The 15017-nt window shown below is 35.3% G+C and overlaps 1 protein-coding gene across 6 annotated transcripts in view; it reads right to left on the minus strand.

Annotated features, from left to right (window-relative positions):
* The window catches only part of TIGD4 (tigger transposable element derived 4), a 49335-nt gene that overhangs the window by 31589 nt on the left and 2729 nt on the right, over positions 1-15017 (minus strand). For 2 of the 6 annotated variants that reach the window (XM_038559039.1, XM_038559041.1), the window contains exon 2: positions 8424-10693. The exons of 1 other annotated variant lie outside the window; for it this stretch is intronic. In XM_038559039.1, the coding sequence (XP_038414967.1) occupies positions 8605-10140 (1536 nt within the window). In that variant the 5' untranslated portion in view covers positions 10141-10693 and the 3' untranslated portion in view covers positions 8424-8604. Of the gene's footprint in view, positions 1-1310; positions 2303-6222; positions 6351-8423; positions 10694-11001; positions 11088-15017 lie in introns of those variants that run through there. 3 more of the 6 variants (XR_005370901.1, XM_038559040.1, XR_005370903.1) reach the window with 3 other exon arrangements.

A 15017-nucleotide genomic window follows, 5' to 3' on the forward strand; every position in this document is an offset into this window, starting at 1 on the left:
CATGATCTCAGGGTCATGAGATGGAGCCCCAGGTAGGACTCATCACTAAACATGAAGCTTGCTTGGTATTCTCTATCTCCCTCTTCCTCTCTCATTCCCCCACTCCCTGTTCCCAGGGGGCAAGTGTGCCTAATCTCTCTCTCATTAAAAATAAACAAGAAACAACAAAAACTCTTAGTTTTCCACAAGTCCCCATTTCCATTCAGCAGCAAAAAAACAACAGATTTCATCTTTCCATGTAAGTATAACTGTCTTTTGGTTTAAGACTTCATTTCTTAGAATTGATTCAGACATCATAAGATTTAAACTCTTCCCCAGAATTATCTCTTGATGCAGGTGCAAGAAGTTGTGATGAATAGCAAAGGTATTACAAAAAGGTAAACTAGTCAATACATAAGAGGGCTTTCCCTTTAGGAAAAAATATGATTAGATCCTTGCCTCTACCACACACAAAATGAATTTAAACATGAAAACAAAACTTGTAAGCTAGTAGAAGAAAATACAAGAATATTTCATGGCTTTCAGGAAGGAACAAGAAAAATAAAATTAGTATAAAGAAAGAAAAATTAAGTGATTTCTATTTATAAATGATAATGAAAAGATCTGACTGGAAAACAGACTTGAATTTATAAGAAACTTTGGTAGTATAACTACATATAAACCAGTCAAAAATCATTCACTTTTTTTAGTAGTAATCAGAAAATTGAAAGGAAAATATTCTATTTGCAGTAGCAACTAAAGTATAAAATACTTAGGAATAAATTAAGAAAGTAAAGCATGTATATGGTAATCTGAAGTAAACATGATAATGTTAATTATGTAAATTGGTAGATATTTGTAGTATATGTACTTTTCTGTACTTTTAAAAAAATTTAGAGTATGGGGACGCCTGAGTGGCTCAGCAGTTGAGCATCTGCCTTCGGCCAGGGCCTGATCCCCGGAGTTCTGGGATTGAGTCCCACATCCGGCTCCTTGCAGGGACCCTGCTTCTCCCTCTGCCCATGTCTCTGCCTTCTCTCTGTGTCTCTCATGAATAAATAAAATCTTAAAAAAAAAAAAAAGTTTTAGAGGATGTCAAATTAATGATTAACACTCTTGTGATATCATACATGAGGTTTTTCCCTAAGTTTATTGTTGGCTGACTTTACAATTAGGTAAGAAATTAACGTAAGCATAAGCCATTGCATAAGTCTGAGTCTTGTCATTATTTCCTTTATTTCGTTTTCTTTTTCAGTAACTAATTTGTTGGTTTAATTGAATTTAGTAATTAACTGTTCATTACATGAATAATACGAAATTCTCTTACTCACTTTTGAGTGTACAAGTGAGGCAATCATCTCTGCAAGAGTTAAGAAACATCACCATTCTAGAGCTTTTTGGGAGAATGGTTCCTCAACTAGGCAGGTAGTGACATGAAAGTGACTCTTATCTCTATGCTGAGTTACCTATTTTGCAACGTAGAAAACAAGGCTTGGTATCAGCCAATAACACAGGCAGTGACTTTGCATTAACAAAGAGAGTTCAGTGGCATACAAAGAGGAAGTTAGGGAGAAACAAAACAAACAAAACAAAAACCCAATCTTTGTTAACAAATACAGGAAACAAGACTATCTGTAACTTTACATTTAGTTCTTCAATTGAGCAAATATTTATGTATCAATAGCCTGTTTGTATTTAATAGGTACTGTTGGGGAGATACACGTAAAGGGATTATACAACAGCCCCACCTTAAAAACAAAACAAAACATGATTTTATTGGGTTTGATAACTAAGAAAAAATAAGTAAAAATGGAATGAAGTGGGGCTCTTGTCCTTTCAATTTTTCCCCAACATATTGGCTAAGAGTTCTCTGAACAAGGAAGCTGACTTCTTTGAACTCAAATTGGGCTAATGCATGGAGATGAACATGTAATCTATAGTACATTAAACCAGTAAATCTAGTTTTTCACCAATTCAATACTATGCTATAGATCCTGTTTCACTTGGCAAAAAAATTTCTAGCCTGGCAGTGACGGTAAGATGTTCAACAAGGAGAATCAGAGGAATAGGAGATTTTCATTACAGAATTTATTTGCAAGTCAAATTTAGAAAAAAATCCAGTTCAGGCAAGCAAATTTGCATATACATGCAAGTAAAAGAAGTTAAAAAAAGTTTGGACCTTGACATTATAGTTAATATTACATGTATGTTTAACCAGTTTCCTACTAAAAAACAAATAGTTTTCAGCCTTTTTAAAAAAGATTTATTTATTTGAGGGGATGGTGAGGAGGGGCAGAAGGAGAGGGAGAGAGAATCTCAAGCAGACTCCCCTCTGAGCACAAAGCCCTACACAGGGCTTGATCTCACAACCCTGCAATCATGACCTGAGTTGAAATCAAGAGTTGAAAAAAAAAGAAATCAAGAGTTGGTTGCTCAATGGACTAAGCCATCCAGGCACCCCTCAAATAGTTTTTAGTCTTTTGTTTTTGTTTTAAGCTACTATAGGACCAAATCTTTTATCTGCATTTTGAAACATGAAGAGTTATTCTGAAAACCTTTTTGTAATTCATTTGATGACAAAAGCTGACCTGATATAAACTCATTTGGCAATAAAAACTATGAAGCTATTAAGCTATTTATAATCTTTATATACCTGACTTCATATGAATATGTTTCACTGCAAAATTATTAATGTTTGACAGTGGGATGCTACCCTAGTATCTCCCAAGGGTGTTATATTACATAAAGTATATGTTTGTATATATCATCTCTTTCAAATCTGATAAATTCTCAATTCTAAAACATTTATGTTCCCTGGGTTTTGGATAAGGGACAACGGGCTTGTATACACTGCAACAAACATCCTTAGTATTTTTATTGTGTTAGGATAAATTTATATCATGTACAACATATTTTTAAGTCAAATTTTTTTGGGTTTGAATCCTAGTTTTGTTATTTATTAGCTATAGCTATACTTAAATTTTCTTAGCATTGAAATGGGGATGATATAGCTAGAGTTATTCTGAGTTTAACCAACACAGGCTAAGTACTTTGAAGTCTAGAAATTAATAAGTATTTAATACACACCAACTATAATAACTAAATGTACCAATTTATGTTTCCCACACCAGTGCAGCCATTTCTCTAAGCTCTTGCCTATATTTAGTATTATAATTCTTTATAATCTTGTCTTGTGATAGCTCCCCCAAAAGATGTCCCGTTTTTTTGCTTGCATTTCTTTGATTCCTAGTAATGTTGACATATTTTCCTACTTTTTTTTTTTTAAGATTTTATTTATTCATTCATGAGAGACACAGAGAGGTGCAGAGACACAGGCAGAGAGAGAAGCAGGCTGCTGATGTGGGACTCGATCTTGAGACTCCAGGATCACGCCCTGGGCCAAAAGGGAGGCGCTCAACCACTGAGCCACCCAGGCATCCCTATTTCCATACTTTATTAGTATTTTTATACTATTCTTGAGTGTCATACCTTTTAAAAGATTTTTAATTTGGGCAGCCCTGGTGGCACAGCAGTTTAGCACTGTCTGCATCCTGGGGTGTGATCCTGGGGACCGGGGTCGAGCCCCGCGTCAGGCTTCCTGCGTGGAGCCTGCTTCTCCCTCTGCCTATGTCTCTACCTCTCTCTCTCTCTCTGAATAAATAAATTTTTTTTTAAGTTTAATTTAATATTTTCCTTTCCTCCCTTCTTTCCTTTCTTCATTTTTTCTTTCTTTCCTTCTTTCATTTCTTTTAATTTAATTCTTTTAGGATTCATTTTGATGTATGATATTTTTAATCCTATATTGTTAGCCATTTGCCCTAATATCAGTTATTAAATAATCCATCTATTTCATCACTGATTAAAAGACATTCCTGGGGATCCCTGGGTGGCTCAGCGGTTTAGCACCTGCCTTTGGCCCAGGGCGCGAGTCCCGCACCGGGCTCCCGGCATGGAGCCTACTTCTCCCTCCTCCTGTGTCTCTGCCTCTCTCTCTCTCTATGTCTATCATAAATAAATAAATAAATAAATAAATAAATAAATAAATAAATAAATAAATAAATAAATAAATCTATCTTTAAAAAAAATAAAAGACATTCCTATCATACGCAAATTCTTTTTCTAGATATTATGTATTATACTTTTGATTGACCTATTCTCTTGCCCACACAATATTGTTTAAAATTCTGGTATAGATAAAATATTCCCTATGTTTTTTCAAAATTTTCTGATATACTGATACATATTTATTCTTACAAAAATCTGAATCATTTTTTTTGTTTGTTTTTTAAAGATTTTATTTATTCATGATAGACACAGAGACAGAGAGAGAGAGAAAGAGAAAGAGACACAGAGACACAGGCAGAGGGAGAAGCAGTCTCCATGCAAGGAGCCTGACATGGGACTCAATCCCAGGTCTCCAGGATCAGGCCCTGGGCTGAAGGAGGCACTAAACCACTGGGTCACCAGGGCTGCCCAAAAATCCGAATTATTTTACAAAATTTTTGACAAATCTGCATTGGGATTTTGACTGGGGTTAACTTGGAAGAAATGAATTTACATTTCAATATTGAGTTTTTCCATTTATTCAAGGCCATGAAAAATGTTGTCATGTCTTCTTAAGGTTTTATAAACTTTCAGGACCTTGCTAATAGCTATAGCTGATTAACAAGTTCTGAAATACATGTACTCTTTTAGTTTATAGCAAGTTGAAGACCGATTGATACAGCACATCACAGATTGATAATATGTGAATTTTCTTGAGACAGAGAGAGAGAAAGAGAGAATGAGCAAGGAGAAAGGCAGAGGGAGAGAGAATCTCAGGCAGACTCCACACTGCACATGATGCTGGATGTGGGGCTTGATCTCATGACACTGAGATCATGACCTGAGACAAAACCAAGAGTCAGACACTTAACTGACTGAGCCACCCACGTGCCCCATATCTTTATTAGCACTAAGTGGTTATTATGGGTTGAATGTTTGTCACCCTCCAAATTCATATGTGGAAGCCCTAACTGTGATGATGCTTGGAGATGGAGTGGGGGAGGTTATTAGGGTTAGATGAAATCATGAAGATGGGCTCCCCATGATGGGATCAGTGCTTTTATAAGAAGAGATGGAAGAAATCTCCTCCTCCTCTGCCCCCAACTCCCTGCAATGGCAGAGACAGGTCATGTGAGTATATGGTGAGCAGATGACTATCTGCAATATTTTGCAGAAGCTCTGCACAAGGAAAACTGAAGGTTTCTAAGTCACTTTTTTATTCCTTCAAAGTGAAAATATTTTAGTTCTACAGATAAATTGCATATTTCTAGAAATGTTGACTTCTCTATTTTATCGTATAGAAGAATGCCAATGAGGAAATTGTCATTGATGTTTAGTGATCACCAGGCTATTACCTGGGCATATCTGGAAGTAGTAGCATGGAGGTGCCTTTCTAGTCATTCTTTATAGGCAAGGAACACTTTAGAGCTTGCTAAATGCTTTTGCATGAGAAATTTTCTTTCATCCTCAAGATAAACTCAAATGAAGTGTCAGTCTTATTTTATGGGTAGTACAAACTGATATTTAGACAAATGAAATATCTTTTGCAAGGTAGCATAGAACTAGGGCTAGATTAAATTTATTCCATTGAATGATTTTTTTTTTTCTGAGAATTTATTCTATGCCAGCTATGGTCCCTCAATCTAGGCCTCTCTCTCCTCTAGTAGTAGGAATTCTCAGCAATTAGTATAGCTTCTTGGCTGCCTTATGCCACACTGCACCTAGCTAGGTAGCTCTATGTTCCCCCCAAAGATCCAGCCCACCATTGGACTCTGAACCTGTTGGCAGATGCGGGGTACTACCTCCTTTAAGAGCCAAATCTCTCTCTGCCAGTCTCTACTGAGTCCTTACTGAGCTAATGATTGAAAAGGGCTTCTCCTGACATCTGAGGTGTTTACTAGGGAAGCTCTCCTTCAACTCTCCCTCCCCTATTCTTTGCCTCTCAATTCTTCTGCTTTGTATACAGTAAATGGGAGGTTTTACATTTGACCTTAGGTCCAAATGAGAAGCCAGGCAGGCAACATAAGACCCACAGGCCTTGGTTTACTCATTGTCCTACTTTATCTTGAACCAAACCATTCACTAGTGAAGTGAAACAATGTCCCAAAGTCAATAGAAGTATTTGTTATTTGGTGAAGTAGACTGAAGGGGAAACATTGTTGCAACAGTAGAAATTTATAAAGAATGAAAATAACACACCTAACTGAAAAGCAGGTGAATTAAGTGAAGTTCTTTTCCGAAAAGACAAGTGACATTTAGTCTGAACTTTGCATTAACTGTGTATGGAGATGATAAATCAGGAGTGAGGTATGCCATGACTGTCTGTTCTAGGAAAAGTGAATTTAAAGAAATTTTGTTTTGAAAATTGTTTAAATTTATATAGCTTGTAAATTACACAGAATAGTATATACAACATTAACAACTTAAAGTTTATCTCTGAATTTAAATAAGCAGGCATCTTTTTCTTATTCTCTATAGGAGCCTTGCCTAATTTTATCACTTTTAGATTTATTATGCCCCAGAAATAAAAAATGAATCATGTCATAGAAGAAAAAGAATAGTAGGTACTTTCAGCACTTCGGGCATATTATAGTTGTTTCAAGTATTTGCCTTAGAACTGCACTGGAACCTCTGTGTTAAGAGTTGTACAGAATTACCAACCCAGAAAGTGTGAGTGTTGCATTAGTAACAGTGTTCTCAGGAGACATCTTGTGAACAGAGCTATCAACACAGATTCAGCAAATTCTTTGAAATATTTCATCCTTCGGGCCCTAAACTCAAGGGAAACAACAACAGAATTTCTTTTATGGAGTATAGAAAAGCAGCATTGTGGTACAGAGTTAGAGGAACATAGGATAAGTGATAGGGAACTACTGCATTTTGGTTTTGTTTCTGAGATTTTAACCAAATTATATTTTTTAGATTTCAATTTCCTCATCTATAAAAATGGAGGTAATAATTCTTATGTCATAGAATACTGGAATGATTAAATAAAAATTTGGTATCAAAATGGTATAGAGAAACAAAGAGAAAATAATTATTGAACAAAACTCAATATATGCCAGGTGTTATAGTTATAGCGAGGGCTCTTAAGAGAGATTAAGGTCCATGATTTAGGTTCACAGTTCCAATCTATGCTGAAATTTTAAATCAAATCATTAATTAAAATGATTTCAATTAAGTTTAAGTAATCTATATTTTGCTCTACAAGAAGTTTTCTTAATTTGAATATATTTTTAAAGCTTGCTATTACTAACTCTCAAAAGCAGAGTAAATCAATAATGGACAATAAAAATACTTTCTATAAATATTTCCTTCCAAATAGGTCTTTTGTTGGCAGACTAATAATGATCCCTAAAATAAAAATAATCTGTATAACATTTTACACTTTTTCAAAAGGTACCCTAAACTATGTATGTTAAATAAGTATGGCATTTAAAATTTGACAACAGAAAAGTCAGACAGATTATATTTTTATACTTTTAAAAACTATTTTATGGAGAGTAAATAATTTCATACAATATTTTAATAGTCTGTAGACAAAACTTCTTTGAACAAATTTAATTCAATATGTTAGCCATTGAATTTAAAAGAAAAAAAATGATTAAATATATCAAAATATACTGAAAAGACACTCAGCTTTTCCTGAAAATTCAGTAAAACCAGGAAAATAATGATAGATTAAAAGTTTCAACTTTAAAATTAGAAAACTATCTAAGAACCACATAAGACACTTTTTCTCATAACTGCATATATATCTTCATATAGCTTTTCAAGAGTTGTCTTATTAAAATAGAAATTATGAGTTCACAAATGTTTAAGTAATGTATTTTTCTATTAAACACATATATACATACAAATATTTAGGAAGAATCCATATCATCTTCCAGTTGTAGATGACAAAAAGTATCTGATAAGGTCATACTCTTTCAAATGACTTTCTACAGAAATAACTGGAAAGTAGTGAGACATATATTTTTAATCACTTTCGTGTAGAATTGGGTCACACTTTATTTTCAGTACTTTTTCATAATTTCTTCTTAGCAAGATAAGCTAGTTACAAGAAAAATAATTTAAAATTAACACTTGCTACAAGGCTAGAATATATGCCTTTTATAAAAATAAATATCTAAGGAATAGATATTTCATTTCTGATACGAGGTAGATGAATTAAAATATTCTAGAACATGATCTGCCTTAAAAAAAAAAGTAAATAGCAATCACCAATTCAACCTGTATAATCAAATAGCTGGAGTGTTTTTGATTTTTGACATTTATATCACATATTTCAAGTACAAGGCCTCCAAAATATATTTTCTACTCCCCCAAATCTTGCTATATTAAAATTCATATTTTTCATTTACTTACTCATTATTATTATTATTATTTTTTACTTACTCATTATTTAATTTACCTAGGGAACTTCGCTATTCAGGTCAAAGACATATGCAATTAAACCAAAGGTTGGGTTTTTTTTTTTTTAATTTTTTATGTTTAAGTGGTATTTTCCCTTTTATATACCTTATATAATAAAATACATTAAGAAAAGCTATTACTCTTCATTTGTTGTACCACAAATAATTACTTAGATGATGAGTTAATAAAAATTTCAAGGTCTGCTAAAGAGTTATGAAGCTCATCACTCATATCTTGACTTCTAAGAAAATTTTTAAGAGTTTCCAAAGCAGTTATTGCCTCCGTTTTTGATGGTAATGGGAGTTCAGTGCCTAGAGATCCACCATCATCCTCTTCATCAGAAGTATAAAATCCGGTTTCCTCAGATTTATTTTCTTCGGGCCATTCTGAATCACCTTTTGGTGCAGCTTCACAAGTTTCCAAATCATCATCGAGGGCAGCATACTCTTCTATAGATAAGCCTTCAGGAAATTCCACGCCTGCTGCCTGAGCATGGGCAACCAAATCAAGACTAGTGTCTGTCTCTGCATTTGTCCTGTCACTTTCTTCCTTTTGAGATTTGAATCCTGCCTCTTCATAGCTCTTGACAATAGTCTCTGAGGTTACAGCCCTCCAACAAAGGTGCAAAGTATCAACTGCATCTAGTAGGGAAAATGTAAATTCTTTGCTGCCTTCAACAGAGCTTAAGAATTTCTTGATAAGGCAATGTCGGTATTTGATTTTAAGGCTTTTAATAACACCTTGTTTCATAGCTATAAATTTGGAAGATAAACATGATGGAAAGAACGCTAACTCAATGGACTTTAGGTTCTTTACCTCTGGATGTGAAGGAAAAGAATCAACAAAAATCACCACTTTTCGTTGCTGGGCTTGAAACTTCTCATCAAGCTTCCGCATCCATCGTTCAAATACATCTGAGGTCATCCACGCCATTCTGTTAGCTTCATAGCACACAGGCAATGATTTAATACCTTTGAAACAATGTGGAGTTTTGTTTTTTCCAATGACAAGCAAAGGAAGTTTCTCTGAGCCATCCATGTTTGTCCCAACCACCAGAGTTATTCTGTCTTTGCATAACTGTCCGATGGAGCATGTTTCTCCTTTAAATGCAAATGTATTTGTAGGTAACATTCGATAAAGCAGCCCAGTCTCTTTTATATTAAAAACATTTTTAGGGTGATAATCATTTAAATAATAAGGAAGTACATTTTGGTGCCAGACGGCAGAAGGGTCTACTGACACAGCTGTAGCTTCTACAGGTTGAGCTCTGAATACTAAGCCATACCTGGATTTAAAGCGATCCAGCCAACCATTGCTGCACTTAAAGTCATTATGTCCCAGTTTCTGGGCAAAATCATTAGCTTTGAGACGCAACATTGGACCATTAACTGGTACATTTAGACACTGAGCAATTCGATACCACCTCATTAATGCCTCTTCTAGATCTGTGTAAAAAGCAGTTCTCAGTCTTTTTCTCTTCGGATCAAATCTCAGAGATTCAAAGGCTTCTAGAACTTTGTCTTTATTCTTCATAATAGAAGACAAGGAATTTTTCTTTATTCCATATTCAGCTGCAATTTCTGCCTTTTTCTTGCCACTTTCTACTGCATTTATGATGTCGATCTTTTCTTCAATGGATAAACTTTTCTTTTTCTTCACTGTCATAGGCAGAGCTGAGGCATCCTCAGAAGCCTCTGCCATCTCCACCAGTGCTTACGTAGAGATTGCTTGTCTTTCTGGTGGCTGTTTCTTTAGATTTCTTTTCCAAAATGATACAAATTGTAGCTTTCTGTCCTGCTTCATATATTAAAAGTTGGTAAGTGTCTATTAGTCCTATTTTTCGGGAAATTGATAAGTAAATATCTTTTTTCAAAGGGTCTGAATAAGAAAAATGTTGTACGCAGTTATACGCAGCTAGAATATCGTAGAAGAGAAACTTCCTTCCCAGGACGTGCGCAGCTCAGTTTATAGTTTATTCAGTGTTCCAGAAGTCAAGCTAAAATAGAAATCTCATTATGTCAAACCTGTCCAGTCCTGCTGATATATTTTTGGAACTTCAATCCTTTAAGATGATCCATTTTATCCATGCGCGCATTCAACCTCCTATTAATTCTCCGCAGAAGGCCGCCGAGATAAGAAGGAAAAGCGTTCAGCAATTTTCATGCAAAATGTTACCCGTTAATTTCCAAGTCTCTTCAGGGCGGAAAAGAAAGTGGTATAATCCTTCTAGGACTTGATGGTGTATCTTTTGCTTCTTGAAAAGAGAAAAAAAAAAAAAAAGAAAGAAAGCTACTTTAGCAATGATGTGTCAATTGAATATCAAAAAGAATATTTCTACTAATTAGTTATGCTTTTAATAATAATGAAAAGAATGAGAACATGTTTCTGAAAATATAATAACCAAAGCTCCTAGGAGAAATGCTTACCTCCTAAAGGGCCTCTGTAAAAAGCCCTCTAGCTCTGCTCTGTGCATTTGAATTCTCACTTGCTTTGAATGCTTTGTAATATATACTTCTGAAATAATTCAGGCAAATTTAATCTGTTTTAAAAACAGGCGCTTACCAAAATTAAAGAACTAAAATTGATGCTGGATAGACCTTTGGTGGCTATTTCTCACATGAAGTCACAGACTGCCCCCTCTGACTTCTCTAAAAGAAAAACACAGTCAGACAGTAGTCACAAGGTTTAACTTTTAATAGCACATGGGAAACAGTGTCCCCTTCGTCGGAGTCTGATAGAAAATGCTTCACTAAAAATCAAATTAAGTGATTCCATTACAAATTTTAAAAATCTAAATCTTATTTTATCTAAATGCTTACAAACCTAGTAACTTTTTATCAACTTGACACATTAGCCAAATGCACAGAGGCCAGAAATAATTGACAAAATGCATAGGAATGAGCAAATTATTAAGAGGATATAATAATGCAGTAATAGACCTAGACTAAGACTAAGAAGGAAAGTGACCATGGGTCTTACGGTCTCAGGACCTCCACTTCCTTATCTGTAAGGTGAAGGGCTTATTACAGTGCAAGGATATGGGCTTTGGTAACAGACACACCTGAGTTGACAAGTGATTCTGCTGTTTACAACTTATGTGATCCTGGGTAGTTTACTTAACCATTTGAAGCTTCAGCTTCTCACAGGGTTATTGTACATTCAAGAAGATTCAAATGAGTGTAAAGCCCTAGATGGGCTTGCACCTACCTTCCCACGTGGCACTCATCCTACCAAAATCTACAGGCTTGGGGCCTACTGCAGGCCAAAGTAAAAAGCTAATTTGATGAGCAGGTGTTATTACTGTGTGAAATAGTGTGGGCACGATATCCCTCTAATTTTTCTCTCTGTCCTCCCAGGTTTCAAGATGTCATATGCATTTTTTGCACAAAATTTTTTGACAAGACTTTTTGTCAAAATTCCTCTGCCTTTTTTGTCTAAAAGAAGTAATTTTTATCATAGGAATTACAACCAGTAAAGGAGGCTTTTTTGTTGTGTTACTGAAAAAAAGTCTTAATAATAATTATGATAGCCCAGGGCTTTAGTTTCCAAACACCTTCACTTCCTGTATTCCAAACAACTCAAGAAGAAGATAAAACTGAATTTCAAAACTTATATAGTTATAATGCAGTTGAATGCAGTCCAGTATCCAGGCTTACTAATGTAAAGCCTACCATTCTTTTCACTATATTACAGTGTCTTTGAATCACACTGCTGTGGCCTCCTCTGATAATATGCACTCTATGTCCCCAGCACCAAACCAAACCAAGGTGGCATTTTCAATGCCTATCTGAACCTAACCAAAACAAAAAAGCACTATCAAGCTTCCATGGAAGAGCAGAAGAATAGGCCTTTATGAATTCTGCGAACATGAATAGCAACTCTATCCCACTGTTAAGGTGGGCTGACCTTTCTAAGTAAGTAAGCTTTGACCGTTCAATTAAAAAACAAACAAGCAAAAAAACCCAAAAAAACCCTTGCTTATATATGGGACCTCCCTGCACATTTTTCTGCAATTTCCTATAAATCTAGTATTACTTCAAAATAAGCATTTTTAAATATCTTGCTCTTATGGGGAGATACAAACCTTCAGAAATTGTGGTAGAAAGAACCAATTTTTTAAGACAAAAATCACACAAAACTACGCCCCAAGAGAAAAAGGGACTCTCCTAACTTTTCCTCTGTCTTCTGTTCTTTCCCTGCTGGAGGAACAGCCATCCCATACCCGCCTGTGCTATAGAGGAGCAGGCCTGGCAGCTGCCTGGGACACTCACAACCTACTGCCCGACTCTGCAGTGTTTTATGTTTAAAGGTCACATATCCTCAGTCACCCAACCTTCAGGTGCCTTCTACTCCCCAGTACCGAAGCAGCACCACTGCGGTTTCCCACTGCAGGAACTGGGGGCTGGGAATAGCAAGAGGGATAGAAGTCAGGGGGCGTTGGGAGGGGGAGCACTCCGTAGTCTCCCACCTTTGGGCCCACTGAGCTGCACTGGGATCCCTCACTCGGCCCCTTACTTTCAGGCAAATAACATAGCAGAACCACGTGGGTATTTTAGTACTTTTTTTCTTAATCTATTAAAATAATTCTAATTTGAAAAAATTTTTTCAGTTGTCAGAAATAAACCTCATCTCAAATAAAAAGGATTACAGAAAAAGTCACTTGAATTTCCTCCCATACTCCCTCCCAAATAAAGCAATATAATATACACAGAGATTGGTGATTATCTTGATCAAACTGAAAATAATATGTTTATTTAAGAAGATATTAGTTGTTTTCTGAGAGTTAACAGTATATATTTCCTTCTAAAACAGTAGTGAAATCTACAATTTTCCATGGTAATATACAATACATCTTTATTCCTGAAATAACCACATGTCTAATGTCAATCCAGACAAGCCAGACTTTTTCCCTAGAAAAGAACAAGGCACCAATATCACTTAATCAATGAAGCTAACATTTTCCACTCTCCACAGTATAATGTCTGGGATATTTCTTGCAAGGAGTAATGGCAGGAGCTAGTATATCTCAAAAGTACCCATTCTCTCGATTAAGCTCATTAATCATTCCACTCCTTGAAAATATTACAGCAGAAAAATACTGTACTACGTGTTAGATGCTATTTTCTCTATATCAGTAGTCAAGCTAACTAAAGAATAGGCAAGTCACTAAAAAAGACTTACCAACTGAACTCCAAGAAAATAATAGTCAATTCTCCTGGTAACAAGAGAAATGTAAATCTTTTTTCAAAACAGGAGATACCTTTTTGTTTTTTGTTTTTGCCTATCAGAATGACAGTATCTAGTTTTTGCCAGAATGTGATAACATAGGTTGTGAGGAGGTAAATAAATTAGTACAAAGCTTATGAAGGGCAAATTAGTAATATTATACAAAAACCTTAAAAATGTGCACAACTTTTACCCAGGAAGTCCATACCTAGGATGTTAGCCCAAAGAATAATTATACATATAAAAATAATCTAGCTTACAAATGTATCCATTATCTATTGCTGCATTTAATAGCTTAAAACAATACCCATTTATTATTTCACAGTTCTGCAGGCCAGAAGTCCAGGTGAGCTCAACTGGATCCTTTGCTTAGGATCTCACAAGGCGGAAATCAAGATGTTAGTCAAACGGGACTCTTATCTGGAGGCTCTGGGGGAGAATCTGCTTGTGAGTTCATTCAGGTTATTTGCAGAATTTAACTTCCTGTGGTTGTAGGACTGATGTCCCTGAGTTTTTTTGTTGGCCATCAGCAGAGACTGCTCCCAGCTCCTCGAGGCCTCCTTCAGGTCCTTGACTGTGGCCCTTTCCATTTCAGCAATAGAGAACCTTCCTCCAAATCTTTCTCACACTTTGAATCTCTCTGCCTTCTCTGTTGCAACCAGCAGGAGAAAACTCCCTGCTCTTAAAAGGCTCCCATAATCAGTTTAGACCCATCCAGGTTATCTCCCCTTTGATTAATTTAAAAGTCAATTGACTACATCTGCAAAATCCCTTGCACATGTAATATAACATGTGAGAATGATGTCCTATCATGTTCATATTGGAGGGAATTACACAGTGAGAATCATTGGAAGTCACCTTAGAATTTTACCATACAATATTCCTTATATTGTTGTTTTATAATTACAGGCAAAACAGGAAAGAACCTAAATGTGTAAAAAGGATTAAGTAAATAATTTAAGAAATATATATGCTAAAATACTACTGAGCCACTGAAGGAGAATATTTAATGATATGAAGAAAATTCCATAATATATTAAGTGAAAAAAGCAAAATACAAAACTGTATGCCAACAAAACCAATATACACTGAAAGTTACATGAGGGCAGAGGCTCATGGCTATTCCTACAGTGCTTAGTGCCCAGCAAACAGGTTCTAAATAACAATTTCTTAAATAAATGTAGAAAAATATATATGCATAGAAAAAAGACGTTGACAAAATGCTGAATGTTAATTCTAGATAATGGAATGGAAAAAACTTCAGTTTTTTTCTCTTTGTAGTTAAAACAATTTCTACTCTTATGTTCTACTCAAACTATTATTCACGGGCTTCTTTAAATGTTCCACTTATC

This window comes from Canis lupus, chromosome 15 (genome assembly GCF_011100685.1).
Source record: "Canis lupus familiaris isolate Mischka breed German Shepherd chromosome 15, alternate assembly UU_Cfam_GSD_1.0, whole genome shotgun sequence".
Lineage (NCBI taxonomy): Eukaryota > Metazoa > Chordata > Mammalia > Carnivora > Canidae > Canis > Canis lupus.